The sequence below is a fragment of the Hylaeus volcanicus genome, unplaced genomic scaffold (genome assembly GCF_026283585.1).
Source record: "Hylaeus volcanicus isolate JK05 unplaced genomic scaffold, UHH_iyHylVolc1.0_haploid 12182, whole genome shotgun sequence".
In the NCBI taxonomy this organism is placed as follows: domain Eukaryota; kingdom Metazoa; phylum Arthropoda; class Insecta; order Hymenoptera; family Colletidae; genus Hylaeus; species Hylaeus volcanicus.
Window position 1 is genome coordinate 207,478 of NW_026533133.1, and position 22,381 is coordinate 229,858.

At 35.2% G+C, this 22,381-nt stretch overlaps 4 protein-coding genes across 14 annotated transcripts; 2 read left to right on the forward strand and 2 right to left on the reverse strand.

The window, feature by feature from the left end:
• The first annotated feature begins 7,853 nt into the window (after positions 1–7,853).
• Positions 7,854–9,912, forward strand: LOC128882782 (probable RNA-binding protein 18). The gene is made up of 6 exons (XM_054134518.1): positions 7,854–7,994; positions 8,221–8,443; positions 8,570–8,667; positions 9,089–9,302; positions 9,372–9,448; positions 9,534–9,912. Exons 2-6 carry the CDS (start codon positions 8,438–8,440, stop codon positions 9,745–9,747), a joined length of 609 nt encoding a protein of 202 aa, XP_053990493.1. The 5' UTR covers positions 7,854–7,994; positions 8,221–8,437; the 3' UTR covers positions 9,748–9,912.
• A 270-nt stretch (positions 9,913–10,182) lies between these two features.
• Positions 10,183–11,409, reverse strand: LOC128882783 (probable 28S ribosomal protein S25, mitochondrial). Of its 3 annotated transcripts, none has more exons than XM_054134521.1 (4): positions 11,269–11,409; positions 10,895–11,057; positions 10,659–10,765; positions 10,183–10,517 (listed from the first exon to the last, which is right to left on the reverse strand). In XM_054134521.1, the coding sequence occupies exons 2-4, from the start codon at positions 11,029–11,031 to the stop codon at positions 10,249–10,251; spliced, it is 513 nt and encodes a 170-aa protein (XP_053990496.1). In that variant the 5' UTR covers positions 11,032–11,057; positions 11,269–11,409; the 3' UTR covers positions 10,183–10,248. The 3 variants fall into 3 exon arrangements, with proteins under 3 accessions (XP_053990496.1, XP_053990497.1, XP_053990494.1); XM_054134522.1 differs by having other exon boundaries at positions 10,895–11,204; positions 11,269–11,381; XM_054134519.1 differs by lacking the exon at positions 11,269–11,409 and having other exon boundaries at positions 10,895–11,258.
• Positions 11,410–11,574: 165 nt separating this feature from the next.
• LOC128882779 (alanine--tRNA ligase, cytoplasmic) lies at positions 11,575–17,086 on the forward strand. Of its 3 annotated transcripts, none has more exons than XM_054134509.1 (15): positions 11,575–12,204; positions 12,370–12,551; positions 12,706–12,894; positions 12,972–13,117; positions 13,221–13,412; positions 13,473–13,763; positions 13,830–13,939; positions 14,020–14,294; positions 14,367–14,690; positions 14,756–15,014; positions 15,087–15,339; positions 15,411–15,675; positions 15,756–16,040; positions 16,117–16,294; positions 16,379–17,086. In XM_054134509.1, the coding sequence occupies exons 2-15, from the start codon at positions 12,408–12,410 to the stop codon at positions 17,056–17,058; spliced, it is 3,591 nt and encodes a 1,196-aa protein (XP_053990484.1). In that variant the 5' UTR covers positions 11,575–12,204; positions 12,370–12,407; the 3' UTR covers positions 17,059–17,086. The 3 variants fall into 3 exon arrangements, with proteins under 3 accessions (XP_053990484.1, XP_053990483.1, XP_053990485.1); XM_054134508.1 differs by having other exon boundaries at positions 11,575–12,186; XM_054134510.1 differs by having other exon boundaries at positions 11,575–12,186; positions 12,467–12,551.
• LOC128882780 (mitochondrial ribosome-associated GTPase 2) lies at positions 17,020–20,646 on the reverse strand. 7 transcript variants are annotated; one of them, XM_054134511.1, is made up of 10 exons: positions 20,434–20,615; positions 20,151–20,346; positions 19,857–20,038; positions 19,442–19,766; positions 18,561–18,797; positions 18,372–18,491; positions 17,934–18,272; positions 17,685–17,823; positions 17,380–17,612; positions 17,020–17,307 (listed from the first exon to the last, which is right to left on the reverse strand). In XM_054134511.1, exons 4-10 carry the CDS (start codon positions 19,442–19,444, stop codon positions 17,161–17,163), a joined length of 1,218 nt encoding a protein of 405 aa, XP_053990486.1. In that variant the 5' UTR covers positions 19,445–19,766; positions 19,857–20,038; positions 20,151–20,346; positions 20,434–20,615; the 3' UTR covers positions 17,020–17,160. The 7 variants fall into 7 exon arrangements, with proteins under 7 accessions (XP_053990486.1, XP_053990487.1, XP_053990489.1 ...); XM_054134512.1 differs by having other exon boundaries at positions 19,442–19,558; positions 19,983–20,038; positions 20,151–20,615; XM_054134514.1 differs by having other exon boundaries at positions 18,901–19,558; positions 19,983–20,038; positions 20,151–20,615.
• Between the last annotated feature and the right edge of the window lie 1,735 nt (positions 20,647–22,381).

The following is a 22,381-nucleotide window of genomic DNA, read 5'->3' on the forward strand; positions in this document are numbered from 1 at the left end:
GATCTACACAATAACACAGATATCGAAAGCTAACCATTATCCACTCCGAATATCAAGGAATCAGATAAAATACAATCAAATTTGTGCTTAAATTTCTCGAAACCGCCAAATATAACAAAATCAAGATTAAGCAGTTTACCCGATATGAACCTGATAGCCTCTACACCGATTAAGACAGTACCAACAACAACAACAACAACAACAACAACAACAACAAAAAGCTTACTAACGAAGATGTTTTTGAAAGTCCAAACAGCTATTTCTCAACATCTGTTCGAAGTCAATTGCAAACGCTGGAAGGCGAAGAAACGGTACGTAATCATCTAGGTCCACTGAGTCGACAATACATCGCACCTGTATTACGCGGCGACGTAGTCGTTGATATGGATTACGTGTACGGTGTTTATTTCACCAATGATGGACTGATGCTCGATAATAAACATGTTGACATGGACAATGCGGATAACATAATTATCGATGGCATACGATATTCGGGGACACCTTTATGAACTGATATTCATGAAAACTCTAGATAACATTTACACTGAGGCTGATGAACGGAAATTCAGGGACATACTGCTGACAACGAGTGCGCATAAGCACAAGCACAATTCGTATTGTTAAACATTAGGCAACAGAGGATACAAGTATAACCATGTAATCAAACCTTTATTGCAAGATAAAAAAGTTGGAAAAGGCATACCGTGTTCCATGAGATTAACCTAAAACAACATTGATTACGTTCACTGGAACGATCCCAACGAACTCGTAGATCGGCTTCGATTGCTCGAGGCTTCGCGTCAAGCCGGTCACAATGCTCACGACCGATCGAGGAACTTCAGGAGGCAGAATTCATTATAAATTAAGCTCCACCTTGGCGATACAGTCAATCGTCATTAAAATGTCAATCAACAAGTTTGGGTCATCGATTGGAAGAATGGAATCATACTATCACTGGAATGGAGTAGTCAGAAATTATGTACGCGACAACGCTCTTTGTGTTGTTGGCACCAATTATGACGCAAAGTCGCGCAGCATTCGACGGGTAGCACCGCCTGTAGAGGATGGCGATGCTATCAACAAGCTGTACTTGCACGAAAACATGGCAGTTATAAAAAGTTTACAAGACGTATTCGACAAAAAGATGATTATGTTTCAAAATTTCGTTCAGAGCTTGAAAGATGAGCTGAATAAATTAGAGAGGGATATTACCGAATTCCGAAATCTAATGCAGACGCATCAATAGCTGGACGTTGAAACTATTTACCGACCGACATATCGGTCAACAGACCGGTCAACCGACCGACCGTTGCGTTGAACACCGATTTGATGTTTGATAAGACGTGTACGTCAAGTCTTTGTGTCAGTGTCGAGTCATATATGGCTGCGAAGAAAACTCCCAGTACCGAGAAACGGTGTCTTGTGGAAGAATTGCATGCCCCGGCGAGAAGAAATTTTCCTCGAAGACGCGTCGTAGTACGCCATGTGTGGGTAACATGTAATCGTGATCGAATTCATACAAACAAACCTTAGATATATCTAGTATACACATATCCACATAGATTGGTTTGTTGAACTTCACCGCAAGCTTTCGCAGTTCAATGGCAACTAAGTTTTCCGAAAACACGCTACGTCCGGAGAAATTTGGTTTTGCGATCGTCTCCGCAACATATCTCCCTTTCCATTTTGTTACTAATTTTACATCGACGTGGTTACGTACATTCTCCATAGTTTTGCCAAATACATAGTTTGTAGCGAGAGTTCTAGACTTTGTATTTAATTCGGTGTAATCGCGGAGCCAGGGTGATTTTGCGAATTGGAGGACGCGGTGTATCTTTGTAATACGAATACCATGTCGCGTGCATTGCTGCAGGTTACAATAGTGGATAACGTAGCGCTGCTTATCGTATAGAGTTGCGAGCAGCTTGTCCTCTCTTTTGCCAGGTGGTTTGGCACGTGTGGGACAGAACGGCAGGTCCGCGTGAATGTCGTGTAAACGTTGCGGATATTCTAGATCAACCTCTAGCATATAACCCGTGGGCGAATCGAGAGCAATCGAAGACACGTTAAAGTTTGCGACGTTGTCGACCCATCGAAATACTGCATATGGCAATGGTTGACACATTGCCCACCCATACAGATTATTCACATCAAAGTACATCAAGTACGACGATGTTTTCGATGGATCGTACGACTGCATGTACTTTATATTGGCTTTCGCGTATCTACCTGAACATTGACATAATCCGCCGCGTATACCGCGTTTGATAAACAGGACCATGTCGATATCTGTTAGTAATTCTAAATTAACTTTTGTATGCTTCAGCATGGCATCCCACGTAAAACCGGGCAGAGTGTAATAATACGCGGGATCGAGTCCGTAACTTGTGATACAGGTTTCACGAAAATTTTCAAAAATATCGGCCAACAGCAAGACATCTGTTTTCAAATACAAATCGCTATACTCGCCCAGCGTTTGAATGGAAAACCGTATCCACACGTTCTCGGCGTGCGCGTACTCGCTCTCCGATACTGTATCACCCGTCAAGGAACTGTAAAATGATTCGCGCGATTCCAAACATGATTGTTCCAACTTTTCCGCACAGTCAATGTACTCGTACGGAAAAATCCCCTTTCGCGTCAATAATTCGAAATCTTCGGTAGATAAATTTTGAAACTCGGTTCGTAAAATTCTTAATTTCCTTTTATCTAAGAAAGACGCTAATTTATCGAGACTGGTACTCAAGAATTTGTATGAATCGATGAATCTCAATTTTATACAATTTCGCGACGGTCCATTTGGATCTTCGACACTTTATGTGAACGAGATGTACTTTTCTTTTGTTATCGGCAATACACTGACGGCACCCTCGAAAGCTATAGCTATTTCTTCGATAATAAAATACGAATCGTAACCGGACAAATTATGAAAAACTATGGGAATGCAAAAAGAGTTTTTATAATTTAGATTATAATTGGAGTGCGTGGGACCTCTGTACCGACCGGTTAGATGGCAATGATCGCGAACCCTCATATCGTTTTCTCCAAACGGTTTTTCGCAAATGTGACAATGCGTCGCGTTGCGAAATACCTCCTGCTATTCGCTCGTTAAATCATCCATTTGTATGTTATTTGATAAAATTGATTTAACACAATGTGCCAAATTCTTTAATTCTTCGACGAACCAAGAAACACAATTCGTATCACGACGACATTAGTACACCGACAAGGACGAATCGTACGCGCATTGAACATAATATGCAATACTAAATACTTTATGATGCTGGTATGTGGATCTTGGTGCTTCTCGATCAGTTTTCTCCAGAATGCACTCGAGGTCGGCGTACACCACAAATGGAAGTCGCTCTTTCCAGATGTAGTCGTTGAAGCTGAGCCACTTGCTTTCATCATCTGGTAATACGATTGCGCATTCGTTCATCTTCTCGCAGTTTACGGTGTGAGCTTTCAGCTTCTCACTCGACTAAAGTAGTGCAAGCATCTGCAATAAAAAGACATACATTTTTTTCAAACGTAACATATTTAAAAAAAGAGAAAAAGAATTATTATGTACATACCTATCGCAAAAGTATTTTCGATGATTCTTTTTACTCAATTGTGAGCTCACGAGGCGAGACAAGTTTTTGATCCACGCGAAATGTCCCACGCCGTTTGCTCCTTCTATATACAGCAAATTGACATGTCTCTTGTTACGTATACAGAAACTCTCCATTTTTAGAAGCTCGCGTTCATTAACCTTATTTTATCTACCCTTCTGGAATTTGGAGCTCGGTCTCACTGGAGTGCATCCTGCAGCTGCATTCTCTTAATATCATCTTTGACTCGCGTTGCGTGGGATACTTTCTAATCTACCCTTTTCCCAGGGCACACAGCTGCCGACCTCAGAGCAACGAAAATCCTAACCGTCAAATTTCCTAATATGGAAATCACTGACGGTTCCCCACCAACATTTAGGGGTATATAAATCCACGATTTTCGTTGCTCGGGGGCTAGTACGAAAGAGTTACTCGTTAGAGACACATTGATCGTCTGTAAATTAGCACTCTAGTGAGATCGGGCTTCAGTTCCTTTCGATCATCGTTACCATATAGATCCGCGAAGACGGTTTTAAAATCTATTACGGCCATAAAATTACTCTCGACCCCCGCATCGCCAGTGCATCAACACAGCGCAACACTTAGGTTATCTTAACTTCATACACTAACCGCGACAACACGACACTGCACACTTGTAATTAGTATAGTAATTTTTGAATATATACTCTTTGTGTAAACTTAAAAGTCTGTAAGATCAATCATCAAACCTTTACTTTGAAATCACCAATCCTAGCCAGTGTAACGATCCCACAACATAATAACTTTACCGCTCGAGTTATTATTTTATTAAATTAACAAATTGCGAGGCTTTATTAACGACGTGTGTTATATTTTAACGATACGATTTAGTCATTGTGTACTCAACCTGAACTCCTAAACTTAATCTATCCTGCGGTTACCCTTTAATGGGAGATACCGATTCCTGGTAGCTATCTGACTTCGCGTCAGAGTCGTCTGCATTATCTACTCTATCCTCAAATCTTCGGCTCCATTGATACATACTAATTAATCGTATCGGTGCAATTCTCGACGTCACCCCACTCGCAGGGCTCACACGCGCGTCGCTATCGCCCTGGCTCGTAACACTCTCCATCTTCCGTGTGGCGAGCCGTATCGGTAGAACCTTCTTTTCTTTAGTGGTGTAGACGTTGATGGAGATGATGTTGGCGTGTTGAAACTTTTTAATTTGGTTCAATCATATCAATCCTGGATATTCAACACCGTTGAATAATGAGGATATACTGATGCCCGACAAGCGTTCCTTTCGGCTGGATGCAGAGCAGCCACTATTGACCACGCGAAACATGCATGGCCGTTCGAGCATACGTTGATTACAGCTCTCTTTAGTTGTATTTCTCGCGGTAATTGTATGGTACATCCAGCATGCAGCGGCATATATTTATTCACGTTAACAATTAAATTGAGTATACGCGACAGCGCCCATCCGCTATCCCGTTCTTGAAATTCTTCCAGCGATGCTAGGGTGGGTTTGACTACGCGTTGCTCATACCACTCTTAGAGATTGATCTCGCCAAAGATTTCACAGTTCTTCGTGCTGATAGTCTTGTTCGAGCGTTTATCACCCGCTACAAACTCTCCATTAAACGTGGTATTCACTTTTAGTGTCTTATGTTTCACCAATGCACCCCGTATATGTTCGAGCACAACGTCTCTCGCATCCTGAAGAAAGTTACGCGGTTCGATGTAGTGCGAATTTAAAACAGCGCCGGTTAATACGCGGCTCTCGAACGCAGTGTCTATTTCACGCCACAAGAGTCCAGTGGTTGAATGGCCGGCACCTTCGTACACGAAACGTCTGCGCAACGAATAGTTTAGACTATCGAGACGCGCGATACGAGCGATCAACGATTGTTGAACGCCGATCCATAATCGAGGGCGTTTTGCTCGACTATGTTCTTCCAGCGACTCGAGCCACTCGTTGGATCGTTCTTCCCATGCAAGGTATTCTTCTTGCGAAGCCAATTGATCGCCCTGGTCCCACAATCGACTTTCCATTTCCAAGAGTTCTTCCATGATTGCACTCACTTCTTCGCTGGGGGCCACTAAAGAACGGTTTGGATGCAGTTCAATCTGCAGCACAATTTTTATAATCTAGGTCACGTGATTTTGTCACATGATATGCCCCTACTATGATGCCACTTCCTGGAGACTTTCGTAATCCCCTGATATTCCGTATCGCTGTTTTCGTATATTTTCCTGAGAACGTCCATATATTTTTGGGAATTACACCACTGATGTATCAATTCATTAGAACGACTCCGCGATGATGAGGGGTCTTACTACGTATAAAAAAATTAGATGATGCGCTACGCAAAGGTGTGTATGCTAAAAATAAATGTGGATAAGAAAGTGAAATATGTGTGGGAGCGGAGATTTGCTGTTTCAGCATTTTTTTGTTCATCTGACAAAGAGTGGGGGGGGGGGGGGTGGAATATAAAAATGTCTAAACACGTTTTTTTAATCATTGTTTGCAGCATCGTTCTATCGCCTCGTATTGAAACATCAGCGATGTGGTCCAATGCTGAAATCGCTCGAGCAACGTGAGTGAATCTTCCGAACAAGGAGTTCAACCAACCATTAACAAAGAAATCGCGCACACAGTAAGTTCTTTGACAACATATTGCAAAATATGCAGTCAAAATTCAATATCCTTTATAATTTTTTGTTTCTCTTGTCAGTGATAGCGATAATGTTCATTCGGAACGTAGAGTAACACGTGTGGTGCGTATACTGGGGAGGAAATATCCCCTGACGGATACATTCTACAAGTATCTCGACATCGGGGTTCGAATCGGTGGTTCCTGTGACGTAGATCTAGCTATAGGAGACTCTCATGGAAACGAAATTAAATTTTCTATGGATACGTGGAAAGATCTCCTACGAAAGAGGCATAACATTCTGCAGATTTTTGCTGATACATCGGGAACCTCGAGCGAGCCGATAAGCATTAATGATGTAACAGTTAAATTCCGACAACTAAACGACGTAAAACTCGCAAAACTCTCAAATTCTACCGTCTCTATGTTCATGAGTAAAAAAACCGTACAAAAGTTGTTCGCTTTCGAATATTGTATCGATCACATGTACAGTTGGCTGTCTGAAAACTTGTATCTGGTAGAATCTAAGTACAACAAGTTTATAGAAATAATAAAAAATGCTGAAATTAAGGATTATGCAAAGGCAATTGTTAAACATGAAAATTTTGAGCGTCATTCACTGATTGACTCTGAATTGTTAGCATTAGGTTTAGATGTAATGTTGGAATACAGTTATCAATAAAAGAAAAATAGCTTGGATATATGTGTCTTTCTTTCTAGCGCATTTCCTCCCATATCATATTCTCATCCGGTGTAATGTTTCCTTTGCACGTTCTCCAATATTCTCATCGCCAACGAATGATGTCACCTCTACCGTTTTTTTAATATCTAGTCCTTGAGAAATTGTATTGGGCAAATAAAAGATTTGCTGTCGGATTGTAATTTGCAAACTTTGCGTTTTTGGATCTTCTGCTCGAGGCCATCATCGCGAGACGTTCCTACCGATGGCTGTGTCAAGGATTGTAATATAATATTATATGTTGCACGGGGCATGAGTGCGAGGAAGAAAATATTTGGGCGCGAGAGAGAGGGAACCCGCGGGGTCCGCAACGACGCCCCCACTGCTGCGCGCGAAGATGACGGTTCCCCTCCCTTAATTATTTACAGATTAATTATGTACAGATTTGAACTTTATTTCCTTTTTATTTATATATAAAACGATAGAAACATTAATAATAATGACATAATAATGAAATAGTATACATAATTTACATACCATAATTTAGATCATAGAAATATATACAATTTGGTATAGAGCTAAATTTTATTATTTGTCACAATTCAATTTATATTGTATTTATCCAATTTTATGCGGAAAAGAATCTGAAAGTAACTCACTCGACAATGCTCAGCAATGCTCGGGTAGGTTATGTTACGGCGTACGTTTGTTCCCCCTCTACAAATAAATTTGCTATAGGATAATACCGGAACCACTCATTTTGCATTTCTCTCGGACCTCCGTCGCCTCTACTTCTTCCTACAGGAGTTCACACTTCAGTTAGGATAGAGCTCAATGGATAGCACGAACTACCAAAGAATATTATTCTATAGAGCGGAGATATCACAAGCTGAGATTCCTTACTCCGCCGCAGGCGGCGCTGCAGTCGGAAATCTTCGCATCTTACAATACTGCGCTGACGCCTCTGTGTAGTACTGATAAGTTTCGTGTCTCCAATTATACAAACCTATTTTATTTACCAACCATAATTGTCTTTTGATTCATGCATCAAAGAAACGTATAACTGCTTACGAATATTTACACGTATGTTTGTCGAACTCCTAACTTATACATGCTCATTCTGATTGCAATAAAAATTATGAAAAATGATCTGTGAAATTGTACTTCTAAATACTTTCTCATAATAAAGAATAAATTAAGTTCAATTTCAATTGTAACATTTATTAGCAAATATAAATATTATTATATTAACGATATATTTTATTATTCACAATTAGATTATTCACTTAGTATATTTAAATTATTTTAGAAACAGATATTACGATGATTATAATTGTCGCCCGTAAAAATGAATGATTTGCTAAACTACCGTGTGGTGACTGTATGAATGGTCTACTGTATTTCTAAGATTTCCTGTAAATATTCCAAGTCTAATGCCTAATTTACCACGGAAACATATTTTGAGATCGATAGTGACAACTGTGGCTTCTCAGTATTAATTTAATACCATTTCAGACTCCATTGATATGGAGGTAAGGATTCCTTTGCATTTCAGGTACATAAAGGTTATGCGATCGTATTTAAATTTATTGAACGCCGTAAATATGCACGTATCGCATATTCGGTAATACTGACTTCTTTTTTTCTTTTATTTGTAGCCTGTTACTAAAGTTCCTTTGCCATTAGAACCAATAAAGTCGAATCAGGTGGAGGACAGACGATTATGGGTGGGCAATTTAGATTTAAGAATTAATGAGTAAGTATTTATATAGATTGTTTATTTCAAGATAAGGTCATGATTGGGATAAGAGGTTTTTAAGTGAAACAACTTGTGTAAATATTACAAATGGTAGAACATTGATTGTCCGAATGTCAAATATTTAAACAAGAAACTATTGGGACATGAAATGAGACATATATTTATAGTGTGATGAGTACTATGCTAACAATGTTTTTTTAGATAATCAATGCACTATTGTATGTTTTTTTGTAAAATCTTGAAGAATAATATTGTTTCACCTATTTGATTTTATATAGTTATCCAATAGTTTGTGTCCTTATCCCAATTGATTTTTCATTGTCAGACTTTTGTAACACAATACTTAACTACTAAAAAATAATGTTTTCGTTATATAATGGAAAAAATCTGAAAAAACTAACTCTTTATCTGTCAACTGGTACCAACTCCTAAAACTCGTCCAAAAACATGGTACAATTGAAAAGTTCGACCTCCTGTTCCACCGATCAGGCCCACAAGCTGGTCAACCAAGAGGATATGCATTTGTAACCTATAAAACAGTTCAGGATGCAGAAGCAGCCAAAGATGCTTTGCATAACTTGAAAGTAGGAGCGAAAAATATTATCGTCCGATGGGCTCATAGTGTGACAGAGGTAACTAACAAAATTATTAGTGATATTTTAATTCCTACAGACAATTAAACAGTATTTTCTTCATTTAAGTCTGATATGGATAAACCAAAACCAAAAATAGACATACCTGCTTTAGCTGGAGCTAAAAAAGAAGATAAAAGAATAAGGTAAATGTTCTGTTCAGTTATATTTCTATAGGACAAACGAAATTATTAATAAGTATTGTTTATATGGATACCTCTTTTTCAATAGTCGTGAAACAGCAATTCAAGCTATAGAAGCAAAGCTTAAATTGATGAAAGAATCTGAAGAAGAATTTGAACTAAATAAACCTTTGAATGGATCACCTGTAATACATTTGTATCAAAAACCGGAAAATCCAAAACCGTCCACGTCGACTCGTTACCATAGTCGAAATCACTTTCACAACAATAAGCCTTACAACCGTTACAAACCTAGGAGATAATTTAAGTCCTTTTTTTTATTTCACAGTGTTGTAATTAAAAGTAATCAATTTATTTTTACCGACCAATATTTGTTCCATGACCATAGTTGATATATTATTTATATTTTCTATTTAAACGATTCCTGTGTATTAAGTTCTTTGTACTATAAAGTTTTGTACTTTTAAGTTGGTTTCTTGTATCTTTTTCTACTAATCAAACATAATTCCTACAGTGATACAAGTACATCAAAGATACAAAAGTATCTTAAATCACTGATAAAGCGATGCTTAATATGTACATCGTTGTATGTGCATGTATTTTCATAATCTATGATATCTTTTTATAACAAACAAATGTATACATTAAACATGCATTTTAATGTACAAGAAAAAATTCATCCTTCTATTAAAGAGTAAAAGATTAAACACGTATGATAAAAATGAAAAGTAACCAAATGGATATTAAATAATTATTGTACTAATTACTTTTATTATATTTACAACAGAAATTTAAAAATGATCTTACAAATCTTCTTTCTGCAGTTTTCTTGTTTTATTACGCATATGATATGGTAAAGGTACTGTTCCAGGGCATGGTACTTGATTAGGTACTACGCATATACAGCTTCTTGGACAGCCGATTCCAAAATTTGCAGAACTTTCTCTCTTTTCTTTAGATATACTTTCTTGTCTCAAAATTTCTTCTGATTTACCAACTACTTTTATGAGATGTTCCATTATATCTTCTTTATTTCTGTTATCTACATCAATTAGCATAGTTTTGCCATCGTCTATACAAAATTGAAAGAAAAATTTTAGCAAACAGATTAAGCAATCAATTTAAATTGATTTAAATTGATTCAAGTAAAAGCAAATAGAAATTCATTTCAATGATCAATTTAGTTTTTCCACTATAAATCTTTTATACATACCATAATAACATCTTATGAAAGGTGTTGGTGTCATATTTTTAAAGGTAATAACTTGCACCGATGGATTTTTATATTGAATTTGTGGTAGGTTCCAGAACACGAAATCCCTAAATATAAGTGATACTTATATCAAATATTCTAATAAATATATTAAAATTACAATTCAGAACAACAAAATACTTCAAAATGGTATTATTTAATAACATATATAAGTACAAAGAGAACCTAAAACTTACCTAACTCCTTGATGATTGAGCCCGTGTGTATTATAATTAATGGAAAATATTTGTATCATTTCTTTTAAAACTAATTTACCAGTTTCTAAATAAGGCAGCGTCCTTCGTATAGGAGCCAGACCTATCATAAACGGCATTTTGGCTGTTTGTTAATTACAGTGATCTAAAGAATAAAATTATATCTTCCTTGTGGTCTTTAAAGATTTTGTTTTAAATTAAATATAAATTTAAATATGTATTATTCTTTCCGCTATCACATCATTATTTTTTTTTGAGGTGTTTCTAAGATTGTACTAAATAAACTAGAAATCTAAAGCACAAATTAACATGTATAAACAATGAATAACTACGTTATATAATATATTGTTATATACCTTCTTTCGGTTTATTAATAACAATTGCTTATATTATACTATTGCGCGATATAGCCAAATCTTTATAACGTTTCTTATGGATGAAGTATATACATATGTAAGTTATACTTCGTCCAACGAGAGAAAAAGAAAATTCAAGTAGATCAAACCATGTGACTGCGACATAATCTCATTGGTGCTCATTGGTCTGTTGTCCAGAAATGTATCTTTTGGAGATATTTTTATTTATCTCGGTTTTATCAGGTTTTATATGTGAAAAATTTATTATTCACTGTATGGATTACCTGTACCGTTGATACAGTCTATTGTTGCGCGTCCGTGGGGTTTTATTTTTAAGGACTTAGGGTTTTTCTGGCGTTCACGCCGCACGTGACAAGATTATTAGAACTGCGTGCGACTTAGCCATGAGAAATGTAATATTAACTTTATTATAACTGTTTAAATATAACTAAATTAACACAAACGTTGAATTTCTTTACTTTAAATACAAATTTTTACAATAGACGTCTATACTAGTTAACGGTCGCTATGCGAGTGAGTATTAACAAATTGTTTTAAATAAAATGCAATAAAAAAAAAAACGAAATACCATAAATTCAAGAAAATCGTAGTTGACGCTAAACTAACTTCAAACAGAACTGCCAAAGACAAAGGCTCATTCACATTCCATAACAACGGGCAAAGGGGTCTCCGCTGCCATCTAGGAGTGACATGGGAATTAATTTATCTCTATCAAAAGTAGCGGTACGAAACACTACTTACTGCAGTTACAGTATAGACTTTTTTATTTGTTACCATTTGTTACCGGTTCGAATGGCACATGCTCAGAATATTTGTTTTTCCTTTCTCTTTTGAAAGACGTTATCAATATTGTTCTATAACCAGCTGTTTTGGTATAAACTTTGGTATCTAAGTCTGGTGAGTCTTAACAAAGTGGTATGTGATTATTTACAAGATCCTCATAATATTACAATATTGTCATACATATACAATTTTTTAATTAACATCAACTATTCAAGACTTTTTTCCCCATTTAAGATCACTCATGTCCATATGTTGCAATTGATTTGATATATTCTATCGCATATTGCCTTATTTTAGAATTGATAAAAACAGGAAAGGTAAAAACAGACTTTAATATGACTGTATCAATGAATGCTAAAGAAATTCGACAAGCTTATATTGACTTTTTTAAAAGCAAAGGTCATGAATACGTTCACTCGAGTTCTACTATACCCCATGATGATCCAACATTATTATTTACTAATGCTGGAATGAATCAGGTATAATTGAATACTTTATCTATATAAAGATTTAAAATAACAATTAAATAATAAATAAATTTCATCCTCTATGTATCAAATAATATTGCATTGCTATATATTGTTTTATATTTTGTTATATGTGTACCTTTTTATTAATCACAATTTGTTTTAGTTCAAACCAATATTTTTGGGGACAGTAGATCCAAACAGTGACATGGCAAAATGGGTGAGAGTTGTTAATAGCCAAAAATGTATCAGAGCTGGAGGAAAGCACAATGATTTGGATGATGTTGGAAAAGATGTTTATCATCACACGTTCTTTGAAATGATGGGCAATTGGTCTTTTGGAGATTATTTTAAAGTGAATTATTGATTATACAATTGTATACTATTAGTTAAAAATACTATTTTAATTGCTAAATTTATTTTCCTTTTCAGAAAGAAATATGTACTTGGGCCTGGGAATTTTTAACAGTTAAATTAAAATTGCCATCCAGTCAATTGTATGTAACTTATTTTAGAGGAGATGAAAAAAATAACTTGAAACCTGATGATGAATGCAAAGAAATCTGGCTGTCTTTAGGGTACTTGGATATTTACTATTCATGTTGTTACTTTGTTCAATAAATGATTAATAACTCACATATATTCTCTAGAAGCTACAATTAATCTTTCTTACTATCTTAGAGTACCTCTTACTCACGTATTACCAGGAAACATGAAGGACAATTTTTGGGAAATGGGAGAAACAGGACCATGTGGACCCTGTAGTGAGTTACATTACGACCGCATTGGCAATAGAGAAGCAGCTCACTTAGTAAATGAGGATGATCCAGATGTTTTAGAAATTTGGAACCTTGTGTTCATACAGTTTAATAGGCAAGTAACTTGTAATAAGAAAAATAAATTTTACTTATTTCATATTGTATATTATTTTAGGGAATCTGATGGAAGTTTGAGATCATTACCAAAGAAACATATTGATTGTGGGCTAGGTTTAGAAAGATTAGTGTCAGTTATTCAAAATAAACGCGCTAATTATGATACGGATTTATTTGTACCGCTTTTTGATGCTATTCAGAAAGGCACAAATGCACCACCTTATCAAGGACGGGTAGGCGCAGAAGATAAAGATGGTACCGATATGGCGTACAGAGTTTTAGCAGATCATGCAAGGACTCTTACAATTGCTCTTGCGGATGGAGGTGTGCCTGATAATACTGGCAGAGGGTGAGCAACATATATTTATTTACATATAGTTTTTTAATTCATATTTTAATACCAATTATATTTTAGGTATGTGTTGAGGCGAATTTTAAGACGTGCTATACGTTATGCGACAGAAAAGTTGAACGCAAAACCTGGATTTTTTGGGACATTAGTGAATGTAGTTGTGAAGCTACTTGGTAAACATAACGTTTTAATATTATTTATGCAATTCTTTGTATCCTCAAATTTTTATTTCACACTTTTACATACCACGTAGGTGATGTCTTCCCAGAAATAAGTAAAGATTCACAATATATAATTGATATTATTAACGAAGAAGAAACTCAGTTTCTCAAGACTTTATTGCGCGGCCGTAATTTATTAAACCGTACCATAATGAAATTAAAATCGTCGAGAATCGTCCCAGGTGACGTTGCATGGCGCTTGTATGATACATACGGTTTCCCAGTCGACTTAACACAACTTATGACTGAAGAAAAGGGATTACAAGTGGATATGGCGGGTTTCGAGGAAGCAAGAAAACAGGCCCAGGTATAAAACATCGTAATAGTAGTTCAAACATGTATCAATTATAAAATAATTAGATTGCTTCATTTACATCAGATTATTTCCCAAAGCAAAAGTGGTGGTGTAGATGATCAAATTAATTTGGATGTTCATGCAATTACTAAATTACAAAATGAAGGATTTAAGCCTACTAATGACTTATCAAAATACAATTACACAGTTACCAATAATGAGATATACAAGGAATATGAATTTTCTTCGTGTACTGGTACTGTAATTGCTCTTAGACGTTCCAAAGCTTTCGTCGACGAAGTATCGTCAGGAGAAGAAGTTGGAATTTTATTAGATCGTACTAGCTTCTACGCAGAGCAAGGTGGACAAATATACGATGAAGGATTCTTAATAAAGGTTGATGATGAAGTAAGTAAGTAATACATTTACACGTATACGTATGTATATATAATTAACAATCTTTATTCCTACAGGAAACAGAAGTTCGTATAAAAAATGTTCAAGTCAGAGGTGGTTATGTCTTGCACATTGGTACTGTAGGCCAAGGTGTATTGAAGAAAGGCGACAAAGTTTATTTAAATATAGATATTAGACGTAGGAGGCTTGTAATGAGTAATCATACCGCAACTCATGCTCTTAATTATGCTCTACGAAAAGTATTGGGCACGGATGTTGATCAGAAAGGTTCTTTGGTTGCACCTGATCGTCTTCGTTTTGATTTTACAAATAAAGGTGCGTTCAAAAAATGTACTTTTAGTTATGAAAGATTGGGTGTAAAATACAACTTTAAACTTGTTTTTATAGGAGCTATGACTTCGGAACAAGTAAAGGAAGTAGAAGAAATTACAAACAAAATGATAAAGGAGAAGAGAAAAGTTTATGCTAAAGAAAGTAATTTAGCATTAGCAAGGACTATTCAAGGTTTACGTGCTATGTTTGAAGAAACGTATCCTGATCCTGTAAGAGTGGTTAGCATAGGCATACCAGTTGAGGATTTAGAAAACAACCCCTTAAGTCCTGCTGCAATGCAAACCAGCGTAGAATTTTGTGGGGGAACGTCAGTATTTTTAAATTATGTAATAAATAATTATGCACAGAATAAGTCCTTCAAGATTTTAATTTTTTCAGGCATCTGCATTGTACAGAACATATAGGAGATTTTGTGATAGCTAGCGAAGAAGCAATTGCTAAAGGTATAAGACGCATAGTAGCTCTCACTGGCCCTGAAGCAACAAAAGCTCAAAAGAAAGCAGCTGTGTTGCAGAGTCATTTAGATCAACTTCGAATGACTATAGCAGCTGATAAAAGCGGTGTTAATACAAAGGATTATGTGAAGAAAATAGTTGATTTAACGGACGATATCTCGCGCGCCACGATTCCAAGCTGGAGAAAAGTACATGCTTTAATATAATATTCGTATATCATTTTATAACATGTGTATATGTATAGTATATGCATTTTTTTCATACATAGGACAAAATGCGTAAAATGTTAAAAGATTTAAAGAAGACCCTCGATGATAAAGAACGCGCAGCAAAGGTTACAATCGCTAATACTGTAGTAGATACTATTCAAGAAATAATTCAACAAAATGTAGGATGTCCGATACTGGTTGAAGTTTTGCAAGCATATAGTAATACAAAAGCTTTAGATTCTGCCTTAAAGAAGATAAAAGCTGTGTCTCCTGAAACAAGTGCGTTACTTGTAAGCGTGGATCCTGATGTTAAGAAAATATTTGCTCTTAGTGCAGTTTCTAAGGTAAAATTAAATATACACACTTGATTAAAAATTAATTCTTGTTTGCAAAAGAAATAATTATTGTGTGTTGCAATAGTCCGCCAGAAATAAAGGATTAAAAGCGAATGATTGGATTCAAGAAATTGTTCCACTCATGGAAGGGAAGGGAGGTGGAAAACCTGAATCTGCCCAGGCTTCGGGTACAAATGTTTCATGTCTAAATAAAGTAATAAACACAGCTAAGAACTATGCTAATTTGAAACTTGGGATTACAGGTAATTATTCAATATTTATCAAACACAGATATATTATAAGAGAAACTTATTTCTGAATTTAAAATATTGATTGTACATTTTTAGAAAACATTGCAAAAGACAAAACTGATAAATTGAAAATTAATGAACATTCCCTGTGTACTAAAACTTCAAAAGAAAAATTAATGCTTTTTGGCAACAGTGGAAGTGTCAAATATTATCGTGCACAAATAGCAGCAAAGTATGGTGGTAAAGAATTGATTACATCAGAATATAAGAACGATGGTGTAATTTCTAGAGATATAAAATTAGAAGGAAATGGATTCGAGCTATTTGATAGCAACGCGATCGCATTTTATTTAGCGAACGATCAGCTCAAATGTTCGAGTAACTTTTCTACATTCAGTGAAGTTTTACAATGGTTAAGTTATGCGGATAATCATATTTTACCAGCAGTGTCCGGATGGGTTGTTCCATGTCTTGCAGAGAATATACCAAATAACATGAAGGGGAATATTAAAATAGCTAAAGAAGATCTCCTTTCTTCTTTGGAAAAAGTAAACAGTATATTGCAGACGAAAACTTATTTAATTGAGGAAAGAATTAGTCTTGCGGACATAGCGATTTTTACTGCTCTGGTTCCATTGTATGAGTATGTCTTCGATCCAGCGTGTAGAAAGCAGTACATGAATTTGAACAGATGGTTCCTTACTATTTTAAATCAGCCTCAAGTAACTTGCGTGATAAAACAATTTAAGCTGTGTGAAAAGCCTGTGAAATGCTAAAATATTATATAACTCTTTGAACAAATAATTTTTACAATTGTTTTTATTAACAAACTATTACTGCAAATACATATTACAATTAATTAATATCATCTTTGTGTCCTAAGATATTCTCCTGTGCACAGTTTTCGTTGCTTTATCATATAAAATTCTTACTTCCTTTAACAAATTGGCTATATTTGTACCCATTTTAGCAGATATTGGAATAATTGGTATATCCATTTTTTGTCTAAGCATTTCTAAATTTTCCTGTAATTATATAATTAATCATTACATCTTTTATTTTTCAAAAACTTTAAACTGTAAGAAAATATATCTTACCGCTGCTTGTGGTAAATCTATCTTATTTGCAGCAATAAGAAGCGACCTTTCGTTCAACTTTACATTGAATTGTGTTATTTCATACATTAGAGTTTCAAAGTCTACCCATGGTTCGTCAGAAGTAAGATCCAGTATAAATAATAAAATTTTGCAACGTTCTACATGTTTCAGAAATTGTATACCAAGTCCTTTGTTTTTATGAGAGTCGGATATAAGTCCAGGCAAATCGGCCACTTAATAGTTAACAGAAAATATATGTTGAATATATAATAAACATGAGATAATGTAACAATTACACTACTAACCTGCAATTTGTTCATAATCATCGTATAATACCATACCCAGATGTGGTTTCAATGTAGTAAATGGATATGGTGCTACTTTTGGCCTGGCTCTAGATATAGCTCTTAATAACGTACTTTTACCTGCATTCGGAAGGCCAATCTAAAATATATTCGCAAGATATTTATATAATTCTTATTAGTGGTTTCAACTGGAACATGAAGAATTGCAATAATACCATAATAATACTAAAGAATCTAATTTGTACTAACCAGTCCAATATGTGCCATACTTCTTAATTCTAATATATATTGTAATTCTTCTCCCTGTGCACCATACTCGCTTATACATGGTGTTTGCTGCAAGTCAGACTTAAAGTATGAATTGCCATGACCACCTGCACCACCTCGTGCAGCAATAAACATTGTTCCTTCATTATCTAGGTCAGCTACTATTGTTCCATCTATGTTACGTATTATGGTGCCTGCAGGAACAGGTACAATAGTATGCTTAGCATTTTTTCCAAAGCAGTCTTTACTATATCCTTTCTCTCCATCTTCAGCCTTAAGAACGCTTTGCATATTTGAAAAATCCGTAACATTTGATGATACCTGTAAAATTTTGAATTCTTATTTTTATTCAGAAATAAAACATACAGATGGAATTAAACGTATTGTAAAAATTTTCCTCATCCATCATTAATTTCTTACCTCAAAAATTACATGACCACCATGTCCACCATCTCCACCATCAGGTCCACCATTTTCGTTTGCCCATAATTGTAAAAATGATATCGCTCCATCTCCACCCTTTCCTCCAATAGTTTTTACCTAAATATATCGAAATTAGTATTTGTAAATATTATCTAGAAATTGAGGGAGTTGTGTTGAATTTCATACTTGCTTCATATCAGTAAAAGTTATGTTTGTATCCCCCTGCGATTTTCGCTTTGTATCGCGTAATGGTTTGGCAACACTTTCTTCCTGTTGAAGCCATTTAGAAATACAAAATGATTTAGATATATTCTTGTTTATGCTCCTACATCTTTCCACGTTTATAGTAACTGTATTCATGATATCTTGTTTCCAGAAAGTATTAAGTAACATTAAACTTCTTATTTGTCGAAAATAAAGCATCTGGAAATAATTAAATTTCTAAATACATATATTATATAATAGAGCAAATAATACAATAGTTTTGTAGGTACAAATGGATAGAATTTTATTAAGCTATAATTACATTGAATTATATTTTAAGTTTGTATGTAAAGTAATATCATCTTGAAACTGACACATTTAAGTTATCTTCCAAAATATTTGCAATTAAATTCTGATGTATATCAATGACTCTCTCTCGATATAAAGGTAAACAATTTGATTTATAATTTATTCTATAAGTTCTTTTCTGAATATTTTGTGATGGAGATACATACATTCCTAAGAAATTAACATCATTTATAATACGAGCAGCATAATTATGTAATAATGCATAAAATTGAATATGATTGAATTCTTTTTTAACACTAAAAGTTATATCAAATGTGTATGTATGTGCGCATAAGTTTGTAGTATTTATGTTTGATGCATATAATATTTGATCTATATCTTTCCATGAAAGATTATAATTATCATATGGAGAAATATTTATTTTGGTTTCAGGAGCAATGTTTAGTGCATTTGGAGATTCAGATTTAACAAATATATGAGTTAAAGCACCAGCAGAATGAAATTGTTTATCTAAACTACGGTATCCAGTTACTATGTAATTTTGAAATAACAACCATTCGAATGGTTCAATTTTGCTCAATACACAATTTCCATGCGCTGCCATTTCTGTAATTTTCCACGAATCATCCCATCGTCTTAACGGATTGTCAAAGAGAGTACCACCTTGACCACTGCACAGAGTAACTAATATTTGCCCATTATTTTTTAACAATTTTGTCGCATTTATAAAAAATTCTCTCAATAACACTCTATTCTTTTCAATTCGCATTTTACCACCAACATGAGGAAAGTTAAAGATAATTTTGTCAAATAATTGCGTTTTCAATATTGAATGTTCTTTCAAATTTGTCGCATCAACACCTAATAGAACATGAACTCCTGAAAAGAAAAGCATAGAATTCTTTACACAATTAATTAATTTAGAAGACATTGTAAAATTCTGGTTTCAATTTTCTCAAAGATACTGACCATTATTTATTAAATATTCTATGTTTTTCTTTCTATAATCTTGATATATATTGGTCTCATAACATGTGGCGGTAATATTAATTTTTAAATTGAGTTGAAGCAATGCAACGGAGAATGAGAAATTACCTTCTCCTACTAGAAGTACAGAATCATTTTCATTGAATAGAATAGGCTTCATAGTTCTAAAAGATAGTAAACAAATATTTAACTGGTGCCTTTTCGATATTACAGTAACAAGATAATATTATATTGCAACTATAACACATAACCTTCAAAAATAAAAGAATAGCTAACCTTATAAGTTTTTGTAGAATTTATTTAATAATAATGTATAAGAGCGATGAAAATTAATTTTCCTTGAAGATGGACATAATTATTTAGTTAGAATTATGCATGGCTGTCATATTTCTATTTCATTCTCCTTATTGCGATTCAGAGACACCTCACGGGGTTTTATTACGGCCCTTCGATAGCGCCACAAGTGAAATGACTAAACAGAAATTAAGATAGAGCAGGTGTAGTTGCGTCTATAATCTTCTTCGTTTCAGATTGATAGAAACTATAGATTGTTCGTAACTTTATTTTCTTATTCCTTTGTTCTATGGTTGCTAGCTGGCTGCTGTTAGCAACTTTTAATTATAAACCCTCTCTAACTTTATTGTACATCACTTGTCTCCAGGGCCGGTTTTAGCAATTGTAACAGTGAGGTTACTAAAATGATCGTGCGATAATCATGTAAATTAAGGGTGCGCAGGAGACCCAGCAAAACTCCGAGTTGACTTCAGCGACAGTTGCGGAGAAAGTAGGAAGCTCTGGGACAAGGATAGATAGATCCTTGTCTCTCTAATGATGCTGTGACAGAGAGAGGGAGATACATCAATCGGAGGAGAGACAAAGACGAAATGATGTCAAACGTTTGCAATTTTCCAAACAGTTATTGTAATTTTATGAGGCGAGGAAGCGACCTTTCCAGTTGATTTTTTTTTAAACTGTTTCTTATAAAATACCGTTGCGGGGAACAGTTACACATTTTGCAATTCGCTTTTCAAACGTGCTAAAAATACGTTTAAAGACAATACATTTTTTGTGGGTCTTTTTCCAAAAATCTGTAACTGTCCCCCGCAACAGCATTTTACAAGGAACAGTTTGAAAAAAAAATCAGCCAAAAAGGTTGCTTCCTCGCCTCATAAAATTACATTGGTGGTGTCGCTACGATTAAGACGATTCATATGCCAACATGGCTGCCTCAATATCGTGCTTTCCACTGCAGCGCTGTCGTCGTCTTCCTTTCTGTTACCGTGTCGACCATCTAAACACGCTTTTCGACTTGGTTCGCAGGTATCATAGTCGGGCCGGGTTTTTTCGCGCACGCGCAGCGAACATAGCATCAATGAAGTATACGCACGACTAAAAAGGTGTATCTTAATTACCCCTGCATAATTTTACAAATATATTCATGATTTATGGACAAATGTAGGACAATATATAAATAATAAGGACAAATATATTCATGATTTCGCGCTCATAGCCACAATAGCCATAGCATCCCACACCTGTTACCCTGGATACGACACTGTTGACGGTCATTCTGGCAGTACATGGGCGAAAAAACTTGGCCTGGCTGGTATCACTGATCGTAGTATCGTACATAAGATATCGCTAGTTTTACAGATACCAAGCTGCTCTGTATTTTTTTTATTCTTATTTTATACTTTGTTCGGTTGCCGAACATCTTGTATAATTTATAAAAAAAAAAAATTTGATATAAGAGGTAATATGAAATATAAAATACAAACAAATAGCCGAATACTTTCCTGTTTCCCTGTATGTATATCGTGTTTGGTCTCATTGTAATCATAAAAATCTTACAAATACATTGGAAAAAGTTAGATTTAAAAAAATTAATAAATAAAAAAGTTTTATTGTTACATTAGTATTGTCTCGCGCCCGCCGATATGTTTTGGTTCCTAGCTTCGTGCCTTGGATCTCTCTCTCTCTCTCTCTCTCTCTCTCCTCTCTCTTTCGCTTTCCTCTCTCTGTCTCTTTCTATGTTCGCGCTCGGCTGGAGCCGCACGTAAACTTAGAATCGACACCTCGGCTGGTTAGTATACCTACATACATTGTATGTGTAACCAAATGTTTCGATCAGCTTCGAATCCGTCCAAAGTTTGAAGGCGTCGACGAAGTAGAAAGAGACAGTTTGATGAAGAAGAAAGAGAGACTGACAAGGGAACGGGCCCAGATATGACGCTAATTTTTTGATGAGCCTTTGCACAGTGGAAAACTCAAGCGAATGATATTCAGTTTTGGGGGTAGACGATTTATAGTTTACGAGATATTCAACATTGAAGTTATTATTGCTGCTTACTTGGTGAATTATAAGCGACTCTGTTAATAGCGAATTCGGTGTGGTCAGTAAAGCATCAGCATAATAATTCCTCTGTCGCGAGTTCGAGTCCCGTTGAAACATTCTTACACTATTCTTTTTTTCACTTTCTTTTAAAAATACATTCGTTAAATATGAC